The sequence below is a fragment of the Eptesicus fuscus genome, chromosome 18 (genome assembly GCF_027574615.1).
Source record: "Eptesicus fuscus isolate TK198812 chromosome 18, DD_ASM_mEF_20220401, whole genome shotgun sequence".
NCBI classification, from domain to species: domain Eukaryota; kingdom Metazoa; phylum Chordata; class Mammalia; order Chiroptera; family Vespertilionidae; genus Eptesicus; species Eptesicus fuscus.
In genome coordinates this window covers 44,617,231-44,643,585 of record NC_072490.1, presented here as the reverse complement: position 1 = coordinate 44,643,585, position 26,355 = coordinate 44,617,231, and the positions used below count along the sequence as shown (strand labels likewise).

Here is a 26,355-nt window from a genome sequence, read left to right as displayed (position 1 = left end):
GATCTATACTAATAAAAGCCTTGGGGGTGATCAGGCCAGCAGGGGAGGGTATTTGGGGGCAATCAGGCCTGCAGAGGAGCATTTAGGGGGCAATCAGGCAGGTAGGTGAGCGGTTAGGAGCCAGCAGTCCCGGATTGTGAGAAGGATGTCCAACTGCAGGATTAGGCCCGAATCGGGCCTAATCCTGCAGTTGGACATTCCCCCGAGGGGTCCCATATTAGAGAGGGTGCAAGCTGGGCTGAGGGACACCCTCCCCAGTGCACGAATTTCGTGCACTGGGCCTCTAGTAATACATAAAAGAATGAGCATAGCTGTGTATCAACAGAATTTTATTTACAAAAGCAGGCAGCAGGATGAATTTGCCCATGGGCCATAGTTTACCACCCCCCAGTGTAAACCAAAGAAAACTTCTAGAACTCCAGACATTGAAACAGCCTTGTGAAAACATACGTGTGGGGAACTGTGTTTTCAATGTAGAACATCAATACATGCTCTTAAATAATTTTAAGATAGAAGAGCTTTCTTTACCTTTTTGACTAAATGCCACCTGAACTTTGGCTCCGTTTCTTGATGAGATGAAGGAAGAACTGGTGAAGTGCCTCTGTTTTGAGAGAGGTTTCCAGGATTATTTCTTTCTACTAAATGTAGCAGTTCCATTTGCCTTCTTACTTTTTTTTCTTCTCTTTGCTTTTGAAGCTGTTTAGGGTACTTTTCTGATGCTGGAATATACCCTTTGAGTGGCTTATTTATATTCCATTCAGGTCTTTTAGAACATTTCTTCATATGTTTTGTTTGTTTCTCTGTTCTTGTGAACTGATTACACTGGTCATTACACCAACTGTTTTCTTTTTCGAAGTTGGCTCCTTTATTCTGACTTCTTAGTTCTTGTTTGTTTTTCTGAGTGTTAAACTGTTCATTAAATTCTGCAGGAATCTCAGGAGATGAACAATGTATAATTTCCCTTTCTATTACTGATCCACAGTGTGATTCTGCACTGGTGAATATTGCAATATTTAAGTCATCTGAAAAAAGAGCTTAATATGATTCTTAAAATTGTGGTTAAAATATACCTAACAAGATTTACCCTTTAAAAAATAATAAGCGTTGTATTAATTACTGCCCTCTAAAATGTTTTTCTTAAAATTCTTAAAACACATTCTATACCCATTAAATACCCCCTCTTCCTCCCACTTCACTTCCATGAATTTTACTACTAAGTGCCTCATGTAAGTAGGCACAGTATTTGTCTTTTTGTGACTATTTTCACTTAGCATAATGTCCTCAATTCATCCATGTTGTAGAATGTGTCAGGATTTCTTCCCTTTATAAGGCTCAGTAATACACACTGTATACCACATTTGTTTATCCCCTCATCTGTCAAGGGACACACAGGTTGTTTCCATTGTTAATAATGCTGCTATGAATATGGGTGTCCAAATATCTTTTAGAGATCTTACTTTCCAGTTCTTGCAGGTATACAAGAATTCCTAGATCATAGGATTTTCTATAGTGGCTGCACCATTTTATATTCCCACCAATAATGCACAAGGGTTCTAATTTCCTCCATTAAACCATTAAAAAACCTTTTTATTGATTTCAGAGAGGAAGGTAGAAGGATATAGATATAGAAACATCAATGATGAGAAAGAATCATTGATTTGCTGCCTCCTGCACACTCCACACTAGGAATCAAACCGTGACCTCCTGGTTCATAGGTCAAAACTCAACCACTGAGCCTGCTGCTGGGCTTTTAAACCATTAAGTGTACAGTTCTAAAATTGTGTAGCATTGAAGGTATCAAGCACACCTTCAATGCCACACAATTTTAGAACCTTTCATCACCCCAAACAGAAACCCCGTACCCACTAAGCAGAATCTCCCATTTCATACACTCTCCCAACCCCAGCAAGCTCCACTCCACTTTCCTTCTCTAACTTTGTTTACCCACCCTAGGTTTCTCAAACAAGTGGATCTTCTATGCCAGTTGTGGGCAATCTTTTTCTGCCAAGCGCCATTTGTATACTTACAACATCATTTGTAGGCCATACAAATTATCAACTTAAAAATTAGCCTGCTATATTTGGTCAAAAGTCATTAACTCACCCCTAATGCCTTGGCAGGGCTTTTTACAATCTGCAGGCCGGATGTTCCCTATTCTTGATTATGTTATACTATATATTAGAACTTCATATGATTCATTCGTAGCATCACATAATATAGGCCATTTTTTAAGACCACTTTTTAAACAAAACCTTCCACAGGATTGTCTTGGCTTTCACTTGAATATATAAACACCATATGTAATACCATCTTGTATACCTTAGTATAGTTCTGAGAAAAAGTCTACATTTTTTCTATCAACGATAACTGACAAAAAAACTTCATCAAAAGCAATGTAAAAAATATCTTGTGAGATGTGAAGTTTTCTTAGTTTGAAATTAGCAAAGTACATAAAAATAAAAGGATCTGGAAAATATCCTTCAGTCATTTTCATTCCAGAGGAACTGGGGAAAAAGAACTCTCTTGGAACCAAATTTTCAGGGAAATGTTGCTGTTATTATAAAGTCACGATGCATTTCATGTTCTTTTACCATTTATATGCCATAAGCATCTACAGACTCAAGTGGTGGACCTTTTTAAATTAAATTCAAAATATTGTGGCAGTTAACTAGTTTAAGTCCTTATCTCATATCTCTCATACCATTGTGCTTTCCCTGCAGATTATTGCTGACTCACATACAACCTTTCACTTTCCATTCTAAAAAAACACTCAAGAAAATTTCCGGTATCTTTTTTTCTTATCTATATATATAAAAGGCTAAGTTACCTACCATACGTCCGTCTGACCGGCACATATGACATGCAATGGCAGTTTAAAAACAAACACTGACTCGTGCATGTGTGATACATATAAAGCTCTTGCTGGTGCCAATCTAGACAGAGTAGAATATTCCTACCTGAACCCGTTTTTGAACATGGTCAGTTATATGTTGCTTTCTCTCGAGTTCGAAGAGCATGTGACGTTAAAGTTGTAAATCCTTCATCACAAGGGAAATTAAGCACTCTGAAAGTGTTTTTACTCTTAATGTGGTATACAGGGAGATATTAGAATAAGTTAAATCAATTTATTAGTCATTGTTTCTATCAATGTTTTTATATCCTATCTTTGTTATGTCATGTTGTTATTGTTAATTTATTATTTTCATATACATTTTACTAATTTTCTTTCATCTCTAACACTTCTATTATAGAGAAAGGGCAAATAGCGATATTAAAATATTTTTTCTAATTAATTTCCTCTCAATGTGCACGAATCCGTGTACCGGGCCACTAGTTACATTATAGTATTCAGTGATGTGCTCAGCTAGCACAGCTGTACTGTATAACCAACTGAACAACCACTTTGCAAAGACTAACTTATGATTAGAATTTTAAATTTACAAGTGACTAAAGGGCTCTTTGTTCCACTGACCTATGTGTTTGATAACAAAATAACTAATGGGAAGGTAGCACATACAGAGTAGATTTCCTGGACAAAAGAATGATTCATGTCCTAGGTAGGACAGTACAAGATTTCATCACACCACTCAGAATGGCATGCAATTAAAAATGTATTGTTTGTTTCTGGAATTTTTCATATAAAATTTTTGGACCACGGTTAATCAAAGTTAACAATGTAAAGTGAATCTGTGGATAAGGGAGGGCTATAGAGACTCACTCCAGATGTACAGACACACACAAACTAAAAATAAAGAGATGATAAAAGAAGGACATTATATAACGATAAAAAGATCAATCGAACAAGAGGATATAATGTGTAAATATTTATGTACCCAAAAATTTGAAGTAATTATTAACAGACATAAAGAGAGAAATAGCAATGTAATAATAGATGTTAATACCCCCAATTACATCAGAAAATCAATAAGAAAATATTGACCATACATGAAATGTTAGACCAGATGTAATTCACAGATATACACAAAACAGCCCAACCAAAAGCAACAGAATGCACATTTTTCTCTATTGCACACAGAATATTACCCAGGATAGATCATGTGTAAGAGCACAAAACAAGTCAATAAGTTTTTGAAGACAAATCATACCAAACACTGTTTTCCAACCACAATAGAATGAAACTAAAAATGAATTACAAGGAAACTGAAAAATCACAAACGTGGATATTAAACATGTACTCAATAACCAATGGGTCGAAGAAATCAAATTTCAAAAAATACCGAGACAAAATGGAAATACAACTGAAAGTTATGGGATGTAGTGAAAGCAATCCCAAGAGGAAAGTTCATCATAATAAATGCCTACATCAAGAAATAAGAAAAATCTCAACCTAATTATACCTTAAGGAACTAGAAAAAGAATAATGACAAAAGTTAGTAGATGTTAGGAAATAAAGAACACAGCAGAAATAAAGAGAGACTAAAAAGACAATAGAAAGGATCAATGAAACTAAGAGCTGGTTCTTTGAAAAGATAAAATTGATAAACCTTCAGCTAGATTCACCAAGAAAAAAAAGAGAAAGGTCTCAAATCAGAAATGAAAGATATGTTATAGCTGATACCACAGAAATATGAAGAATCATGAAACTATGAAAAATTATATACCAAGAGATTTTAGAATCTGTAAGAAATGGATAAATTCCTAGCAACATAAAATCTAACAAGACTTAATTGTGAAGAAGTATTTAAACAGACTAGTAAGGAAAATAAGTAATCAAAAACCTCCCAACAGCCGAAACAGGTTTGGCTCAGTGGATAGAGCGTCGGCCTGCGGACTCAAGGGTCCCAGGTTCGATTCCGGTCAAGGGCATGTACCTTGGTTGCGGGCACATCCCCAGTAGGGGGTGTGCAAGAGGCAGCTGATCGATGTTTCTCTCTCATCGATGTTTGTAACTCTCTATCCCTCTCTCTTCCTCTCTGTAAAAAATCAATAAAATATATTTTAAAAAAAACCTCCCAACAAACAAGTCCACAACCAGACTGCTTTACTAGTAAATTCTACCAAACATTCAAAGAAGAATTATTACCAATCCTTTCACAAAAAAAAAATTAGATAAGGAGGGAATGCTTCAAAGCTAATTTTATAAAACCAGCATTACCCTGATACTGAAACCAGAAAAGTATGCCACAAAAAAGTATAATCACAACCCAATACCCCTCATGAACACATGCAAAAATCCCCACCAAATATTAACAAAGTGAATTCAACAATACATTCAAAGAATTATACACCATGAGGAAGTTTGATTTATTTCAGGGACACAAGGATGATTCAATACACGCAAATCAATCAATGAGATACACCACTTTAATAAAAAATACAGGTTAGCCCTAACCAGTTTGGCTCAGTGGATAGAGCGTCAGCCTGTGGACTGAAGGGTCCCGGGTTTGATTCCAGTCAAGGGCATGTACCCTAGTTGCACATCCCCTGTAGGGGGTGTGAAGGAGGCAGCTGGTCGATGTTTCTCTCTCATCGATGTTGCTGGCTATCTCTCTCCCTTCCTCTCTGTAAAAAATCAATAAAATATATTTAAAAAAATACAGGTTATATATGATCATCTCAATAGAGGTAGAAAAGCATCTGACAAAATTCAACTTACATCCTATATAATAAAAGGCTAATATGCAAATAGACCGAACAACGGAACCAATCTCTATGATGCGCACTGACCACCAGGGGACAGACACTCAACACAGGAGCTGCCCCGTGGTGGTCAGTGCGCTCCAATAGGGAGAGTGCCACTCAGCCAGAAGCCCTGGGCTGGGCTCATGGCTGGCAAGCGCAGCGGCAATGGCAGGAGCCTCTCCCACCTCCCTGGCAACGCTAAGAATGTCCAACTGACAGGCCCATGGGGAGTGGGCCAAAGCCATCAGTCGGACATCGCCCAAGGGCTCCCATACTGTGAGAAGTGCAGTCCAGGCTAAGGGACCCCTGAGTGCACAAATTTCGTGCGCCAGGCCTCTAGTTTGTAATAAAAACTCTCAAGAAAGTGAGTATAGAGGAAATGTACCTCAACATAATAAATAAGAGGAACAAGACAAAAGATGTTCACCCTCACCACTTTTATTCAAGACTAGAGGCCCGGTGCACGGATTCGTGCACTGGTGGGGTCCCTCAGCCTGGCCTGTGCCCGCTTGCAACCCGGGACTCCTTAGGAATGTTGGACTGCCGGTTTCGGTCCGATCCCCAGGGCCTGCGGAGATTGGGCCGAAACTGGCAGTCTAACATCCCCCAAGGGATGTAGTAGTGAGTGAAGCAGCAGGCAGTCAGGGAGGAGCCCAAGCCCAGGCCGGGCGCCATGCCGCTCTGCTCATCCCGGCCCCGCTGTGCCTGCTTCCACTAGGTAGCACAATGTTGTGGAGGCAGGAGAGGCTCATGTCGTTGCAGCTGCGCTTGCCAGCTGTGAGCCTGGCGTCTGCTGCTCGTCAGTCAGCTGAGCGGTGCTCCCACTGTGGGAGAGCACTGACCACCAGGGGGCAGCTCCTGTGTAGAGCATCTGCCCCTGCTGGTCAGTGTGTGTTATAGCTACCGGTCAAACGGTCGCTCGGTCACTTAAGCTTTTTTATATATACTAGGTGTACCGGTTAATAAGGCAGGTTTTTTTCAGTAGATGGAGTTACACATGTTGGTATATATGCGATTTGATATGTATGCTATTTTGTTGTATTGACAACAAGCTTCAAAACTTCATATGTCAAATTTGCTGAAGATGTTAACATCATAGATATTTTTACACTTAATGTCAAATTTCCTACCATACCAAAAAAAGAGCATTTGCGGGAAGTTTTAATTCATTATTTAATTTTGAAGAAAAGTGCTGCTGAATACTTTAGGAAGCTTATGGTGAACATGCTCCATCTCAAGATACTTGTGAATGCTGGTTTAAACACTTTAAAAGTGATGATTTTGATGTGAAAGACAAAGAACGTCCAGGTCAACAAAAATTTTGAAGACCAACAATTACAAGTATTGGATGAAGATGCATGTCAAACTCAAAAACAACTTGCAGAAAGATTAAATGTTGCTCAGCAACAATTTCTGATCGTTCACAAGCAATAGGAATGATTTTAAAGGAAGGAAAATGGGTGCCACATCAACTGAACAAAAGACAAGTGGAAAACCAAAGTCACCAGTAAAATGTTGCTTCAACGGCACGAAAGAAAGTCTTTTTTGCATCGAATTGTGACTGGTGATGAAAAGTGGATTTATTTTGAGAATCCCAAAGGCACAAAATCATGGGTTGATCCAGGTCAACCATCAACATTGACTACAAGGCCAAATCGCTTCGGAAAGAAGACCACGCTCTGCATTTGGTGGGATCAGGAAGGTGTGGTGTATTATGAGCTTCTAAAACCAGGTGAAACTGTTAATACTGATTGCTACCAACAACAAATAATCATTTTGAACCACACTTTGATTGTGAAACAACCAGAATGTGCCAGAAGACACGGCAAAGTAATTTTGGTTCATGATAACGCACCATCACACACTTCGAAACCAGTTAAAGACACGTTAAAAGATCTTGCCTGGGAAGTATTAACCCACCAGCTGTATTCACCAGACCTTGCTCCTTCAGATGACCACTTGTTCTGATCAATGGCACATGCACTTTCTGAGCAGCACTTCAAAACATGAAGAAGTGGAAAATTGGGTCTCTGAATGGTTTGCCTCAAAACAAGAAAAATTCTATTGGGACAGAATACACAAATTACCTGAAAGATGGGGGAAATGTGTAGCTAGCGATGGACATTACTTTGAATAAAGCACTTTGATGTTTCTCTTGAAATTATCATGTTTTCTTTTGACTATAAAATATGATTAACCGTACACCTAATATATACTAGAGGCTTGGTGTACGAAACTCTTGTGCATGTACAATCCCTTGGCTTGGACTGCGATCAGGGCCATATTCCCCAGCTGCCTGCAGCCGGCTCTGCCCCACCCACCACCCACCCCCAATCGGGTGATTGGTGCCTGATGGCTGGGAAAGGGACCAAGAGGTGGTCAGTGCGCCTCATAGTGACTGGTCCAGCGGTTGTTCTTGTCATTCTGCCGTTAGGGTCACTTTGCATATTACCTGGTGCACGGGTGGGGCTAACTGGCCTTCCCTGAAGTGGTCCTGGATCGGGGTGGGGGTCCCCACTGGGGGCAGGGCTGGCCTGCGCAAGGGGCCTGGGGCAGTTTGCAGGCCGGCCACGCCCCCGATCAGGATGGAGGTCCCCGCTGGGGGTGGGGCCCTGGGCAGTTTGCAGGCCGGCCACGCCCCCGGCTTTGTCAGGAAGGACATCTGGAAGACATCTGGTCTAATTAGCATATTACCCTTTTATTAGTATAGAAGATATAGACTAGAGGCCCTGTGCACAAATCCGTGCACAGGTGGGGTCCTTCGGCATGGCCTGCGGGGATTGGGATGATACCGGCAGTCCAATGCCACCTGCCCCTCCTGGTCGGTCATCCTGGCCCCGCTGCCCCTGCCACAGGCTCACACCCAGTCAGTCCTGATCGGGAGAGGCTCTGGCCCTCCAGGTGGGCAGTAGGACGCCCTTGCCAGCTTGGGATCTGGATCCATCCTGCTGATGTTTGTGCCGGTTGTTGGGAGCCACCTGGCAGCCGCTTTTAAATCATTTCTTCCTGTGGAGTGTCTAGGGAGGGGAAGCGGCTGTGGTGGACCGATCATTCAGTTGCTTAGGCTTTTATATATATAGCTTGCCAAGATAGGGAAGCAACTTAAGTGTCCATGAATGAATGAATGAATGAAGAAATTTAGTATGAATACATATAATACTCATACTCACAATGGAGTATTATTCAGCCATAAAAAATAATGAAATCTTAATATGTGAGTCAACGTGGATGGACCCTGAGGACATTATACTACGTGAAATAAGTCAGAGAAAGACAAATACCATATACTAGTAATCTCACTTATATGTGGAAACTTAAAAAGCAAGAAACTCATAGATATAGAGAACAGTCGGTGTGGTAGAGGAAGTGGGTAAAATTGGTGAAAGGGTCAAAACAAACAAATTTCCAGCTATACAATAAGACATGGAGACATAATTTACATCATGGTAACTACAGCTGACCATTCAACAGTGTGAAGGTTAGCGGCATCAACTTCCAGCAAAATTGAAAATCCACATATAACTTCAGTTGGCCCTGCATATTCAGATTCCTGGCAGCAGATTAACCCTTGAACAACACGGGTTTGAAACTGTGTGGATCAATGGAGCTACACAGGTCAATCAGAAAAAACCCACATATAACTGGACCAGTACAATTCAAACCCATGTTGTTCAATGGTCAACTATTAAAATTACCATATTGAATATTTGCAAGTTGCTAAAAGCATAAATCTTAAAAATTCTCATCAATAGAAAAAGTTTTAACTGTGTATGGTGCTAAATGTTCTTGTGGTGATCATTTAGAAAATATAAAAATTTTAAATCATGATGTTGTACACCTGAAACTAATATACATGTCAATTATACCTCAATTGAAAAAAAAAAGAAAGTAAAGAGCAGAAAATTATTTTAAAAACAGAAAAAAAAAAAGATTTTTCAGACAGATAGGTAAAGGCCTGAAAGAATTCATGTAAGCATGAAGACCTCTGATAATGGTACTCACCCAACATGAATATTACCATGTTACTATGTAAAATTTTTAAATGAGCATGTGAAAACATGCTCAACATCATTAGTTACTCAACATCATTAGTTCACAATTATAATTGTGAACAAAGATATAGAATAATTGGAACCCTCATACACTGCTTATGTGGAAATATAAAATGGTACAAGTATTCTGGAAAACAGTTTGGTAGTTCCTCAAAATGCTAAACATACAGTTACTATATGGCTTAGCAATGCTATTCATCTCTCCCAAGAGCCCTGAAAGTATATATCTACAGAATAACTTGCACATGAATGTTCATAGCAGCATACTCATAATAGCCAAAAAGTACAAGTAACCCAAATGCCCATCAACTGATGAAGAAATAAACAAATTGTAGGACATTCATAAAATGAATATTATTCAGCAATATAAGAAAATGAAGTACTAACCCATAACACAACATGAATGAACCTTAAAACATTATGTTCAAGTAAAAAAAAAAAAATCCAGACACAAAAAGACCATACATTAGGTATGATTCCAATTATATGAAATGTCTGGAATAGGCAAATCTAGAGCTAGAAAGTAGATTAGTGGTTGCCTAGAAATGGGAGAGGAGGGAGGAAATGGAATGACTGCTGATGGGTACTGGGTTTTTTTTTAGAGTGATAAAAATGTTCTAAAATACATTGTGATGATGGTTATACAACTCTGAATACAAAAACTGAACTGTACTCTTCAAAAAAACACTAGTTTTATACTATGGAATTATATCTCAATAAAATTATTATAAAGAACCAAAAAACCAAGAGATCCCTTTACATTTTAATTTACCGAAAACTTTGAATTCTTTAAATTAATTGAACTTAATTACAATTATGACTTTAATCTTAAGTAAAATTTAAACCAAATAATAATTTCTAAAAAATACCTGTTTGCACACCAGTATCCTTCTTAGGAGAGTTCGTAGAATTGATACAGGTGTTCATTTTACCACTGACTTCATCCAAGCCATGTCTTGAATTTGAAATGGTGTCAGTAGATTCATTAAATTCCACTTGAACTGTATCAAATGGCCAGAGAAATAAGTTATGTGATAACATAATAGTTCAGGAATATTAATAGAAATTATGAATAGCAGTAACTATGCGCAAGCCTTTAATTAATCAATACAAACAATGCAAAATAATTTAGAAGGGCTAGTCTAATGTTTCTTATAAAAAGTTACCTGCATTTTAATCCCTTCTTGAATATAGGGAGACTACTCAATAGATGTCTCCATAAAAATAGGTACAGAATAATCACTTTACCTACTGTGAGCAAAGTAAGAAAACATATATGAAAAGTACATTATTATTTAGTTGTAGTCTTAAGACAATTCCCCAAATAAAATACGTATTATAAAGATACATAAGTTCAAGGTCTAAAATTCCTTTAAAAATATCTAGTTGTGTTAAAGGTGTTAAAAATAGTCAATTATTTAAAGTCAACTTCAAAAAATATTACAAATAAAATTCTAGTTTACCGCCAAGATTTTTAATCAATCTAGAAGTGTCATGTCCCTTTTGAGCCAATTCTCGGATTCTCTGTTCTTGTTTTAGTCTCTGTGCCAGCTCCTGTGCCCTCTGCATTGTCTGGAAGAGTTCATTTGTCTTGAGAGTTATAATTTCCTATCAATATTGAAGTAAAAAAAATGTATTAAATAAATTACCAAACACATACAAACTTGAATATTCTCTCTCAGTAGATATTTTCTAAGCTCCTACTATGTACCCGGTTGTATTAAAGATACTAGTAGAAGAGTCAACAGAGAAACTCCTTCCCTTTGAAGAATTACATTCTAATATCTTTTTTTTTTAAGCAGTCTTTAATTTTAGTCACTCTAGTAGATATAAAATGGCATTTCATTGTGGTTTTAATTTACATTTCACTGGTGACTAATGAGACAGAGCTACTTTTTAAATATTCACTGGATGTTTTTCTTCTGTAAAGTGGTAAAGTACCTGTTCCAGACTTTTGCTCATTCTTTCATTGGATTTTTGTTGTTGATTTATACAATTTTAATTTTTTTTTATTTTAAAAAAATATTGATTTCAGAAAGGGAGAAAGAGAGCTAGAAACATCAGTGAGAGAGAATCACTGATTGGCTGCCTCCCGCATGACCCCCATGGGGAATAGAGCCCACAACTCAGGCATATGCACTGACTGGGAATTGAACTGTGACTTCCTGGTTCATAGGTCAACACTCAACCATTAAGCCACATTGGCCAGGCTATTTTTCAATTAGAGTGACATACAATATTATATTACTTTCAGGAGTACAACATAGTGATTAGACATTTATATACTTACAAAGTGATCATACCAACAGGTGTAGTATTACCTACCCATCTGCAACCACATAGGCATTACAATATTATTGACCATATTCCCTCTGCTGTACTTTACATCCCCATGACTGGTTTTATGATTGGCAATTTGCACATCTTAAACCATTCCCTTTTTTCACCTAACCCTCCCCTCCATCTGCCAAACCATCAAAATGATCTCTGTATCTATGAGTCTCTCTATGTGCTGTTTATTTTGGTTTTTAGATTCCACATGCAAGTGAAATCGTGGTATTTACTCACTCACTCACTCTCTGACTCACTCACTTAATTTAACATAATTCCCTCTACATCAATTCCATGTTGTTGGAGATGGCAAGATTCCATTCTTTGTGCCTTAGTAATATTCCCATTGTACATATGTACCACCTATTTTACACATTTATCTATCAATGGACACAGGTTAATTCCATATCTTGGCTGCTGTAAATAATGTTGCAATGAACATAGGGATATATATGTTGTTCCGAATCTGTGTTTGGGGTTTCTTTAGATAAATACCCAGAAGTGGAATTGCTGGGTCCTTCTTTGTCTCTTGCAATAGCCTTTGTTTTATAGTCTACTTTGTCTGATATAAATATTGCTACCCCAGATTTTTTGCTGTTTCCAGTGCATGAAATACCTTTTTTCAGCACTTTATTTTCAGTCTGTGTCTTTCTAGCTGAAGTGGGTCTCTTGTATGTAGTATATGTATGGGTCTTGTTTTCTTATCCATTCAGCAACCCTATTTCTTTCATTTGGAGCATTTGATTTTCATTTAAAGTAACTATTGGTATGTATGTAGTTACTCATATGTTGTTTTGGTTTATTTTGTCTTTTCAATTACAAATGTTCAATGTCCCTTGAACATTTCTTGTAATACTGGTTTGATGATGAACTCCTTTAGCCTTTTCTAATCTGGCAAGCTAAATGATAGCTTTGCTAGATAAAGTAATCTTGGTTGTGGGTCCTTGCTTTTCATCACTTTAAATATTTCATACCAACCCTTCTGGCCTACTACGAGTTTCCTTTGAGAAATCAGCTGATGGTCTTGTGGTAGCAACTTTGTAGGTAATTAACTGATTTTGTCTTGCTGATTTTAAGATTCTCTTTGTCTTAAACCTTTGGCATTTTAATTATGATGTGTCTTGGTGTGGGCCTCTTTGGGTTTATCTTGTTTAGGACTCTCAGTGCTTCCTGGGCTTGTATGTCTATATTCTTCACCAGGTTTGGAAAATTTTCCATCATTATTTCTTCAAATAGATTTTCAGTTCCTTGCTCGTTCTTCCCCTTCTAATACTCCTATGATAAGGATGTTAGTATGATTGAAGTTGTCCCAGAGACCCCTTAATGTAGCCTCATTTTTTTTTTTTTTTTTCTTGTTGCTGTTCTGACTGGGTATTTTCTGCTACTTTATCTCCCAAATATCTGCTTCATTTAATCTACTGTTGATTCCCTAAATATATTCTTCATTTCAGTCATTGTATTCTGCACATCTGATTGTCTCTTTTTTAAATTTTCTATCTCCATTTTTATGTTTCCTATCTCTTTGTTGAAGTTCTGAGATCATCTATTCATTCTTCCCTGAATTTCATTGATCAGCCTTATAACCAGTGTTTTGAACTCTGCATCTGGTAGATTGCATGACTCCATTTTATTTAATTATTTTTCTGGTGTTTTTTTCTGTTCTTTCATTTGGGACATGGTTCTTAGTCTCCTCATTTTGCCGGCCTTCCTGTATTTGTTTCTATGTATTATGTGGAGCTGCTATGTCTACCAGTCTTAGTACAGTGGCCTTATGTAATAGGTGTTCTATAGGACTGACTGGCTCAATCTAACTGGTCTACCTGGTCCTATGTGTGGGTTGTGTGTTCTGGGGAATTGACCCTCAGGCTGATTGGTTGTGAAGGTTGGCCTTGTTTACAGCACAGGAACTCTTGTGCAGGGATTTACCCTATGGAGCAGGATTCATTTCAACAAGGCTGTGGTGCCTGCAGAGTCTACCATTTTGGTGTATGCTTTGTGGAGGTGATTGGGTGGTACTCTGGTGTGGTCTGAAGCTAGCCACTGGGTGTATTTGTTCTGGAGCCTCTTAGGAGAGGTTCTGGTGCAGCCAAAGTCAGCTACTGCCTGTGCCCTGCTCAGGGCCACTTGGTATAAGATACAGAGTAATTTGAAGATGGTTGCCACTGATGCTGGGCTCATTGTGTTCTGTTTCTCTTGCGAGGCAGCCCCACTAGTGCCAGAGTTGGGGCTGCCTAGCAAGAGATACAGAACACAATGAGGCCTGATGTTACTTATCTGGAGTTTGTGAACCCTTGAGGTTTCAGGACTGTCTGAAGCATGAGCTAAGACAGGCTGTTTGTATGGAAAAGCCACTGGAAGCAACTTGGTGGGCCCAAAAGTTGGGTGGGGCATGGTATCAGGGAATCAACAGATGGGATGATTGGTGTTAGCCAGGATGATCTGGCATCACTTAAGCCTGAAGGCTGGGTATGGGTTGGGCACAACAAAGGAACAATGGCTTCTGCCAGCACTTCAGTCTAGGAGAAAACTAACCATACAACCCTTGGCCTGAAGCCAGACAATTCAGTTCTATTCCATATGTCCCCTGAGCTTTTCAGAGTGAGTCACTGTCAGCAAGCAAGTCTGTGCATTCCAGGACAACTCCATCTTACTCCACAATCTCTGCTGGTTTTGAAGCCAAAGTTATGGGGACTTCTCTTCCCGGCAATGGAACCCCTGGGCTGAGGAGCCTGGTATGGAGCTGGGACTCCTTGCTCCTCAGGGGGACCTCTGCAGCTGAGATATCTCTTTCAGTTTTTAACCACCACATGCAGGTGTGGAAACAGCCAGATCCACATCTCTGTGCTTCCTACCAGTCTCCACCTGGCTTCTTCTGTATATCCTTAGTTATAAGACTTCTGTTCAGCTAGACTTCAAGTGATAGCTGTTCTGCAGTTTAGTTGTAATTTGGATGTAATCATGGGAAGAGATGAGCACCTTTATCTACTCCAACATTTTGACCAGAAGTCTAATTTTTTTCTACAGCTTCGTTAGACCACAAATATAAGAACTTGTTTACATTCGAGTTTATACTAATAAAGCTTTCAAAGTTTCTAAACCAATGGTCAATTCCATCAGAATTCTATTAAGATTAAAAATAGATTACTAAGAGGTAAAACACAAATCTTATGGGCATTTATTGCAATACAAGCAAATGATACTTTTGATTTTTTTTCATGTATATAGTTATACATGAAAAAACAATACATAGTTAACTATACATAGTTATTTCATAGTAGTTGACTCAGCCTATTCAACATAATGAAATCAGAACCCAGACCATGTATCCCTTCACTAATTTTGAAGGTTGCAAGTGCAAAAGGCAAGAAAATGTTGGCTTTCAGCACCACAGGAAGTGCTCTATATTCTACTTTGTAAACCTCAAGAATCTTTGGTAATTGATGTCAATGTATGAGTTGCTCTTTGTCAATTCAACTTGACACCACCATACCTATACTGTCTGTACCATTTAATATAGCAATTCTCCTAGCCAATCAGATATCTACTCTTTTTAACTTATTATTTATTTATTTATTTATTTATTTATTGGATATCTATTCTTTTTAAAAGACCCTTAATTAGCACAGAGGAAACCTCTAACACAGCAACAAACTGTATTATCAATCCCTGTCAATCACTCTACATATATATGCTTCTATTGACCAGAGACACAGACAGAAAGGCCAACCATTTTCTTAACATTTCTAGAATATTTATTAATATAATAATAATTGCTTAGAAAACATTTTAAGATCAAGCACATGGATAACTTTTGTTTTATGCTATAACTCATATTGACTTCCTTCTTAGCAGAGAAAAAAACCCAAGCAATATAGAATTTGTGAATTAATCACTAATCATTTGAAATAAAACCTTCTCCAGAATCCTCAACTTTCATAACTATTTTTATGCAAAGCTTTAATGTTTCCCCATAAAGCTTCAAAATTTCAAAATACATAAAAATGTTCAACTTTTGGTTATTTTTACTTTAAGAACACATCCACTTTTACTCTAAAATATTACAGTTAGAATATAAATACCTACTTCCTTTTGTTTTTGCTTAAGTATGTCTTCTTCATACTGTTTCTGCATCTCTTCTCGTTCCCGTGCTAAGCGAAGCTCCTCTTCTTGTTCTTCCTTCTTTCTTTGCTCTTCTTGCAACTGCTTCTTCCTACGCTTTTCTTCTACCTGAGCAGTGATGGCTTTCTAGATATAAATAATCATATAAATCACTGTCACAAACTTAAAAAACCCAGGATGCATTTGTTTTGGTGTTTCTAAACCAAACACCAAAACAAATAAGTTTGTCAGTATACAGAAATTCTCATTCTGACAGAATTCAGGAGAACTAAAAATATCCAATATTAACTTAAAATTTAGTACCATTTCATATATGCAATCTATACATTAAAAATCTTTCCAAAATATTATGCTAAGTGAAATAAGCCAATCTGAGAAAGACAACTATCACATGATCTCACTTATCTGTGGAATCTAATGAACAAAATGAATTGATCAACAAAATAAGACCCAAAGAGAAGAGATAAACCAAAGAACTTATATACTTACTAATGGCCCAGTGCATGAATTTGTGCACACTGAAAGGAAATTTATTAGAAGAAATATTTTAATATTGCTATTTGCTTTTTATAATAGAAGTGTCAATCAAATTCACGATCGACAATGACAGATTGAAACACACGTGTGACTGGCGCCAGCAAGAGCTTTATCTGTATCATGCATGCGCGGGTTAACTTAGCCTTATATATATATATATATAATGAACTTGCTTCATTAGACCTGCTTTCTGAGTTAGCTAAACTTTTTCCAGCCCAGTGAAGCACCCCAACTTCTCTTTCAGGTCAGCAACACAGCAGTAAATATCAACACGAAGCAGATTATTATTGTAGATCACGCAGGGAGAACAAAAGGCAAAATATTTAACTGCAGCAGTGTTTGACTATATTCTGAGCAGTGAGAAAACCTTAAGTCATTTTCAAGGTCCACCATTTCTTACTTCTTTTCAAGTTTCTAAGCTTTCTAAATCTCCATTTTCTGGCTAATGAAAATAGGATTCCACTGTGTCTCCTATCTACCTACTCCAAGCCTTCTGTGAGGATCAAATGAGATGAGGCATGTGAAAATGCTTCACAGATATTTGGTTAAAGTGTAAAATGTTTCCACCTGGCTATTAAGCAAGTTGTGTTCCTGGGCTGAAGAAACTGCAAGGAGGCTAGTCGCTAGGGATAGGAAGCTGGGCATTGCTACATGACATCATTACGCGGTGCCCACAGTGACTATTTTCGGGCTGGGCTAGGCTGTGGGCTGCATTTTGAACCATCGGGTCTCGGCAGTGTCAGTTGCGATTTGGTGGGGTGTCGCTCCAGGGTGGTGGCAGGGCCTGTGTCCCCCTTGGAGGAAGCCAAGTGTTTGCTGCTTTGTGGACACCAGGTCCGTGGTGCCGATTATTGTTAAATGGCCTGTCGCTAGGGAGAGGAAGCTGGGTGTTGCTACATGACGTCACTACCCAGTGCCCATAGCCACCATTTTCAGGCTGAGCTGAGCTGTGAGCTCCATTTTACGCCATGGGGTTGTGGCAACATTGGCTGCGAGGTTTTGGGCTGTTGCTCTGGGGTGGTAGTGGGGCTTGTGTCCCACTTGGGGGAAGCCGAGTATTGCTTTGTCGGCACCAGGTCCACAGTGCTGTCTCTTTGTAAATGGCCGGTGTACATCACAGCAGCTCCTGTGTTGTGCGTCTACTCCCTGGTGGTCAATGCACATCATAGTTGGAGGGACACTTAGCATATTAGCTTTTTATAGATATGGATATGCATGGACACAGGCAATAGGGTAGTGAAGACCTGGGGGTGTGGGGAGGGGCAGGGAGGAGGAAAATGGGAGATATCTGTAATACTATCATCAATAAAATATATATTATAAATAAATAAAATAAATACATCTGTATGCTTTTCTCCTGCTTAAAAAAAAATCTTCCCTTCTGCCAGCTGGTATAGTTCAGTTGGTTGAGCATCATCCCATATACCAAGAGGTTACTGGTTTTATTCCCAGGAAGGGCAGATGCCCGGGGTGCGGGCTCAATCCCCAGTAGAAGACATATAGGAGGCAGCCTATCGATATTTCTCTCTCTCTCTCCCTCCATCTTCCTCTGTCTCTAACATCAATAAAAACGTATTTTTTAAAATCTTCTCTTCTGGAAAGCAGGTAGCTGTATTATGAGATACTGATTCTCAGCATTTTGAGTATAAACTTAACATAATGCCAGTTGGGAGTAGGGATTAGATTGATCAAGGGATTGGACAAGGCTAATGCTGTAATTTTATTATGAATTTTTAATTTCCATTTACTTAGGTATCTATTGGCCATAAATAAGGCAAAGAACCAATACTTTACAATGCAATACCTGATGTTCTAACTGTTTTTGTCGCCGCCTGTCTCGTTCTTCAATCTGAGCTGGGTCCAAGAGAGCAGTCATAGAACGGAGAAAGCTGGCAAGATAGATACATTGGCTATTTAAAACCACCAAAATATGAATTTAACGAGATACTAAATCATTTTTGTTTGGAATATATCTATAATCATATCTATTTTATAGAAAAATACCAAACCTGAAATAGAATATCAACTGATATACTATAAATATAATAAGTCCTAAAAAAGCATACTTTTTAAAACAATAAATATTGAAGTATAAACTTACTTTGTTTTTTGACTGTTTGGGATTGCTGCACCTCTAACAGGTTTTGCTATATACTCCTCTTCTAAAGGTTCAATCTGGCTTCCAGTTGTAGGTGTATGAACACTGCTGATGTCAGCCAGCTCTTGAGGGTCCGGAGAGATACAGAAGTATTCTGGTTGTTTGTATGTTGACCGAGAGGACAGCTGAGACTGAGAATCATAATGCATTGCCCATCTGTCATGTTCCTCACCCTAATCATGACAAATAAGAATTGCTAAGAATGTTTCCAATTGTTCTCACATATAAAACCTTAAATGACAATCAAACATGATTTCTAAGTCACCACACAGCAGAATAAGCATCATAAAAATTAACAAAGCTGCCTATTATATTTATTCCATAAATAGCTTGGAGAATAAGAGAAATTCAAAGAACTAAGGAAATTTCTAAAAAGTTACAAGAAACTACGCAAAATACATTATTAAATGCATCAATGAAAGTGTCACCAGAATAAATGTGGAATAACTCATATAATCTAGTCTTGTCAAATAGTTACAGAATAGCCTTAAGATTAAAAACTTTGAAATTCACACCGGTCAAAATGGCATCAATAAATCAACAAACAACAAATGTTGGTGAGGATATAAGGAAAAGGGAACCCTGTGCCCTATGGAAAAGTATGGAGGTTCCTCAAAAAATTAAAAACAACTATCTTATAACCCAGAAATTCCACTTCTGGGTATTTATCTGAAGAAATCAAAAATACTAATTCAGAAAGATACATGCATCCCTCTGTTCACTGTTGCATTAGTTACAATAGAACAGATATGGAAGCAACCTAAATGTCCATCAACAGACAATTGGGTAAAGATGATGTGGTACATAAATACAATAGGACAATAATCAGCCATAAAAAAATGATATTTTACCATTTGCAACAATATGGATGAACCTAGAGGGTATTATGCTAAGTAAATTAAGTCAGACAGAGAAAGAAAAATACCACAAGATTTTTACCACTTATAGGTGAAATCTTTTTTTAAAATATACTTTTATTGATTTCAGAGAGGAAAGGAGAGGGAGAGAGAAACATCAATGATGAGAGAGAATCACTGTTTGGCTGCCTCCTGCATGCCCCACACTCGGTATCAAGCCCACAACCCGGGCATGTGCCTAGACCAGGAATCGAACCCTGAACCCCTGGGTTCATAGGTCAGTGCTCAATCACTGAGCCACACCAGTCAGGCTGTGGAATCTTTAAAAATAAAATAAAATAAAAAGCCCAGATTGGCTCAGTGGATAGAGCATCGGTTTGCAGACAGAAGGGCCCAGGGTTCAATTCTAGTCAAGGACATGTACTTCGGCTGCAGGCTCCTCCCTGGCTCTGGTGGGGGTAGTGTGGGAGACAACCAATCAATGTGTCTCTCTCACAATAATGTATCTCTCTGTGTCTTTCCCTCACCCTTCTACTCTCTCTAAAAAAAAAAAAAAAAAAATCAATGGAAAGAATATCCTTGGGTGAGGATTAACAAAAATAAAAAACAAAACAGCAATGGACTCAGAGATACAGAGAACAAACTGACTGACAGTTGCCAGATGGAAGGGGATTTGGTTGGGAGCTGGGTGAAAAAGATAAAGGGATTAATAAGTACAAATTGGCAGTTACAAAATAGTCACAGGGATGTAAAAGACAACATAGAGAATATGCTAGTATTCAATCTACAGTAATCTACAATAATAAAAGCATAATATGCTAATTAGACCAGACATCCTTTTGGCGAAGCCCAGGTGCCTGCCGGCGACTGGAGGGAAGCCTGGGTCCTGGGTGCCAGAGGGAAGCCGGTGCCGTCAGCTGGGGGAAGGAAGGCCTACTCTTGCAGAATTTCATGCATCGGGCCTCTAGTAATATAATAACTATGTATGGTGCCAAATGGTACTACACTTATGGCAAGGGAGAATCACTTCATGAATTATATAAATGTCTAACCACTATGCTGTACACCTGAAACTAATGTAATATTGAATGTCAACTGTAATTGAAAAAGATTTTTTCACTTTGAAATTTTTTCCATTTATATCCATAAAACTTTGTAAGCTACCTTTGAAGATACAATTTTTTCTTCTGTTTTTCTTTGCCCATCATCTTCTATTTGTTTGTTCAACTCTTCAATCCATTTGCTCTGCTGTTGTTGTTTCACACCACTGAAAGGGTGCTCTGGCAGTAATGCTTCCTAAATAATAGTCATCAATAACATTTAAATACAGGGGTTTTTTTTCTAACCACTTTATATGTACAAATCTTCACCAAAGTTTACACAAATTTAATATAATAAATTTATTTTTAAGAACAGAAATAATTTTAAACAAAAAATTCTAGTATACAAGAATTAAGTAGATATGTTCTGATTTTCAGAATCATATTTGTAACATAAAGAAAGATACAAGATAAGTACATGGTGGGATAAAAGTAGGTTTACAGTTCTGAGTACACAAACACAGTTTATTCTTGAATTTTTATTAATTATTATATTATTTTCCATACATACAACTAACTGTAAACCTACTTTTACCCCGCCCTGTATAAGGAAAGGAAAATTTCTAATGAAAAAATAGAAAATTCTCCAAAGCAATGATATCGAATTCCCAAAATTCTAACCTAAAGTAGTCTCACTTAGATTTGGAAAGGAGTTACATTGATAATTTAAAATAGATGGATACTGTTTTACATTTGGCTTCAAAATACAAAAAATACTGCCTTTGGACCCAGAGCCAGGAGGCTAGGAGACCAACTTTCTCTATTGAATAGTAATGTCTTTTTCTAGGATACCCTTCTTTTCCATTTCTGCTACTATAGCCCTATCACCATCTATGTCATTTCAATAAGAAAAACATAGTGTGCCCTGACTGAGGTGGCTCAGTTGGCTGAGTGTCATCCTGTGCACCGGAAGGTCATTGGTTCAATTCCCAGTCAGGGCACATACCCAAATTGTGGGTTTGATGCCTGGTCGGGGTACATACAGGACACAACCAATCAATGTTTCTCTCTCTCTCCCTCTTTCCCTCCCACTCTCAAAAAAATCAATAAAAATTAAAAAGTGAAATTATCAAACAACTTAATATTATAGTGTCCAGATTAAGTTTTGAATTCTAAGAAAGCAAAAAACAAAAATAGAGTACTATAAAAATTTGTTGTTGCTTTACCTTATGAGAGTTTAGTATGCTCTAACAAAAAGAAAAGAATGTACTGTATTCTACTCAAATTGCCTTAAATGCAACAGCTAAGCAACAAGCATTTTGTTATGTGAAATAACTGCAAGATGTAATTCTAAATAGTTTGACAGAATACAATGGCAATAAACCTCCAAATGTTACTATCTGCCCTTGTTTATACCAGAAACAAAGACAAAAGCTCATAGTTTACAAACAATTACTTTCATCAAAGGAAATATTTATACAAAAAGAAAATCTTTTAATATCTCAGGTACGCCTACATATCGTTAACAAATTCAAATAAAACCATCATATTTATTTAAACCTAAAAGAGAACTTCAAAAGGAAGATTATCCTCAGGTAAGTGATTCAACAAGTCTTCTATCTCTAGAAATGTTATTTTAGAAGTCAAAATGGAAAAGAAAAACATGAGGGCCCTTTGAACTCCTTGTAAGAAATTCTCAACACTGGCACCGTATTATCTTAGAATTCTGTAATCAGTTTCTGAAGTCTGATGTAACCAGATCTGGTTTCAAATTTCAGTAGAGCTGCAAATTATTTAGCACAAATCAAAAATACCTTGAAAATTCCTAAAATTGCTCAAAAAATGTCTTATACACATATATTTACACAACCGAGTGGGAAATGTAATAATCAGCTCTCTCAATTAAGTCTTCAACTTCTTTTTTTTTTAATTCTTTTTTTAAAGAAAGAGAAAAACATGGATAGTTTGCCTCCCAAACACACCTCAACAGGGATCTAACCCCTGCTACCTTTTGGTGTATGGGATGATGCTCCAACCAACAGAGCACACTGCTCAGAGCAGTCTTCAATTTCTTATTCATGGATGTTTACAAAGCCGTTACCACCCACTTGCTTGCCACCTGAATAATTCATTTCAGTTGAAATCTTTTTTTTCTTTTAAGTTGTTTCTTTTATTTAAAAAAAATTTGTCAAACTTTCCACATCCTGGTGATAGTTTGCATGATTAATAAGCAGCTTTTTCATGAAATGCTTGGAGGGGAATGAGTTCTCAACCTGTATGATCTGACCATCCCATTGACTTTGAAGTTTCTCCTGAATAAAAAAAAAAAAAAAAAAAAAAGTGGGGGAAGGGTTGGGGGAAGGAAAGAAGGAACATGCTAGAAAGCAAAGGAAACATTTCTCATGACAGCCATCCAAAACTGGAAAAAAAAACCACACAAAACACCTCTAAAAACAAAACCAATTCACGAACTCCACTTTTTCCATTTTATAACTTTCTATACCTCACTCTTTTTAAGAAATATGTTTTTATTGATTTCAGAGAGGAAGGGACAGGGAGACTGAAACATCAGTGAGAGATAATCATTGATCGGCTGCCCCCTGCACACCCCACCCACACAGTCCCGGCATGTGCCCTGACAAGGAATGGAACCGTGACCTCCTGTTCATAGGTCAATGCTCAACCACTGAGCAATGCTGGCCGGGCCTACACCTCACTCTTGATTTTGGCTTTCCTGGCTGAAACAGCTTCCCAGTCCTGCCTCTCCCAAAGACAGTAGGATGTGGTGATTCAATCCCCCTCGCCCCTCAGGCTTGATGGATTCCAGAGAACTAATGGTGTTGAAAAAGTGTGTTGGAAAAAAAAATGGTGGGAAAAAAAAAAATGGCACCGGAAGATGAGAAGGAAAATGGTGAGGAACTGGGTTTAAGTGAGAGCATATATATTTTTGTTAACATAGCCAGCCCAGGCAAGCAAGGCTAGTTGTCTGCTATTCTGGTTGGTAGATTTTCCAGGGAATTCTTCCCCCACTGATCATCTAGGCCCAGAAACCTTCTTGCCAACCTCACATGTCTGTTACTTCCCTTTGCCTACCTTCAGGTTATGTGGGAAAGACCTCTCTCTCCCCAGCCACCACCCTGAAATAATTTTAACACTTAAAATTAACAAAAGTCACACTTGGTGAGCATCAGTTTGAAACAGGAAAATAGCAAAAATTGTTAGGTCTGATCAAATAATTGAATCAATAACCCTTCCCCTGGGAACTGACCTTTATGCCACTTCACAATGGATATTCCACTTGCTTAGACCACATTCCACTTGCTAATACCATTCTCTCTCCCCTCTGGAGTCTCCCAGAATCCGGACCTGCACAGAGAATTCTCTGCCCAGAAAAAGCCAACCTAGATTCCTTTAAAAACTTCTGACTCCCCATCTTTGGGGGCTGGTGCCATTTTAGGGCTCAGCCCATCTGGGTTTCCATATGACTAATAAATTCATAATTCTTTACCCCTTTTGGCCTCGTGCATTTCTCCTTTGGCGACCCTAACATTTGGTGCTGACACCTGGGAGGGTTCCACTGGGATGGGGATCCACTGTCCCAGCTTTGATCATCCTGAGTTTGCTACTCGGAGAGCAGTAGGCAGCAGCAGCTCAACCTGGGCTTACCTCTGAATCCTACTCGGGTGACTCGATTGCTAGCCTCGATTAGGCCTCTCTCCCTTATGGACCCTCCCAAACCAGCCAAGGAGGATGCTGGATCCAGAATCTCTCCTTCTCCATTGCTGTCCCTCCATCCCACACCAGCCAATCTTCTCTAGGTGACTGATGTTCCACAATTTCCCTTGTCTCGAGTCTTCTGCCCACTCTCGCTCACTAACTTATCCAAAGTCTCTTGTCTCAAAAGTCCTAGCACTAGACCAGAAGACTCCTGAGCCATTTGGCTTTGGGTCTTTCTAGATTGGGGACGCCCAGTCCAGAAGGTCACCTCTCATTTCGCATGGTGATTTGTTTAGCAGTGGGACGCCAGGCCTAAACAGTCATCTTTGGATTTGTGGTCTGTCATTCACCCTTCCTCTCTCGTGAGCCACGCTAACACTCCCTCTGCACACTCACGAGCGAGATCATGCCCAACCAACTTATTTTATTTTGTAACACTGTTTGGCCACAATATAAACTAGGTAATAAGTCTCAAACGGCACTTTTAATTTTAACACATTGCACAATTAGATAACTGCTGTCACTGCAATGGAAAATAGTCAGAGATTCCCTATGTCTAGGCCTTTTTCACCCTTCAGTCCCAATCCTCTTTCAGTCCTGCTCTACCCATCAGATCTTTCTCCTTCACACAAAACATCATACCCCCAACACTTCTAATTCTGAATCTACTTTTGACCCAGCAGACCACCAATCTCTACCCCCTTATACATCCTCTCCCTCACCTGCAGTTGATCCCCAAAACCCAGACCCTCCTAACCAGCAACCACCTTCTCCCCCAGCCCCTGAGAGCCCAAGACCCAAGAATGCAAGCTCCAAAACAGCCTTTTCCACCTAACACTTGCTCTCAGGCCCAAATACCCAAAGACCACCCTCCTCAACAGCCTCTTATGACAAAATTAATGAAATCACTCAAGGCCCTGACAAAAACCCAGCTCTCTCTCTCTTCCACCTCATGGAGACCTTACAGAAATTTACCACCTGAGACTCCACCTCCCCAGAGGGAGCCCTTCTTCTGAACACCCATTTTATATCCCGATCAGCCCTCGACATACACCATAAACTTCAAAAAATAGACACAGGTCCACAAACCCCTCAAAACGACTTCATTAACCTGGCTTTTAAGGTTTTTAATAATAGAGACGAGGAGACCCAAATCCAAAAACAGAGGCAAAATCAGTCCAAGGCTGAGGCCCAGATGAAGGCCTTGCAGCTCCCAGCTACCGCTCTCACGAACCCCAAATGAAGTGCTGGTCCTCCAACCAAGGGTAAGTCAGGGGCTAAGCCCCTTCTGGGCCCATGCTTTAAATGCAACAAGGAAGGATGCTGAATCAAGTCCTGCCCAAGCCCGAGACCCCCACCTGGGCCCTGCCCAAGGTGAGGAAAGGAAGGCCACTGGAAATCAGATTATAGTCTGGCCCCTCCAGGTTGGACCTCAGCAAGGCCACCCTCTAGATCTGGTTTGGAGCTCCCAGACCTCCTGGGACTGGCCACTGAAGACTCAAGCTGCCCAGGCCCTGACAAGGCCCCACAGACTTACATCACCAGGACAGAGCCTCGGGTAATGACTTCGGTGGCAGGTAAGCCAATCTCATTTTAATTGACATGGGGCCACTTATTCTGCCCTCTCCAAATTCGCTGGGACCCTTGTCTCCTTCTCAGTCTCTATTATAGGGGTTGAAAGGCTAGCCTCACAGTCATTAGCCACCTCACCTCTACACTGCATCTTACTAAATACCCCCATTCACTCTTTTCCCATTCTACCTCGGTGTCTGGCCAGGGCTACCACGCATCCCCTCATAAAACCCAGTTGTCCCAAATGACAGTCACCTACCTCAGTTTCACTCTCACCCCACAAAGCCACACCATTCCTTAGAATGTAAAGGCCTTATCTCCTAAATGAC

At 39.0% G+C, this 26,355-nt stretch overlaps 1 protein-coding gene across 1 annotated transcript in view; it reads right to left on the bottom strand.

Annotated features, from left to right (window-relative positions):
• The window catches only part of CCDC66 (coiled-coil domain containing 66), a 64,423-nt gene that overhangs the window by 3,003 nt on the left and 35,065 nt on the right, over nt 1-26,355 (bottom strand). Inside the window, exons 9-15 of the mRNA XM_028152802.2 lie at nt 20,862-20,993; nt 18,784-19,013; nt 18,487-18,571; nt 16,110-16,271; nt 11,159-11,303; nt 10,565-10,696; nt 529-1,022 (exon numbers count right to left, since the gene is read on the bottom strand). Coding sequence (XP_028008603.2) covers nt 529-1,022; nt 10,565-10,696; nt 11,159-11,303; nt 16,110-16,271; nt 18,487-18,571; nt 18,784-19,013; nt 20,862-20,993 — 1,380 coding nt within the window. The remainder of the gene's footprint in view (nt 1-528; nt 1,023-10,564; nt 10,697-11,158; nt 11,304-16,109; nt 16,272-18,486; nt 18,572-18,783; nt 19,014-20,861; nt 20,994-26,355) is intronic.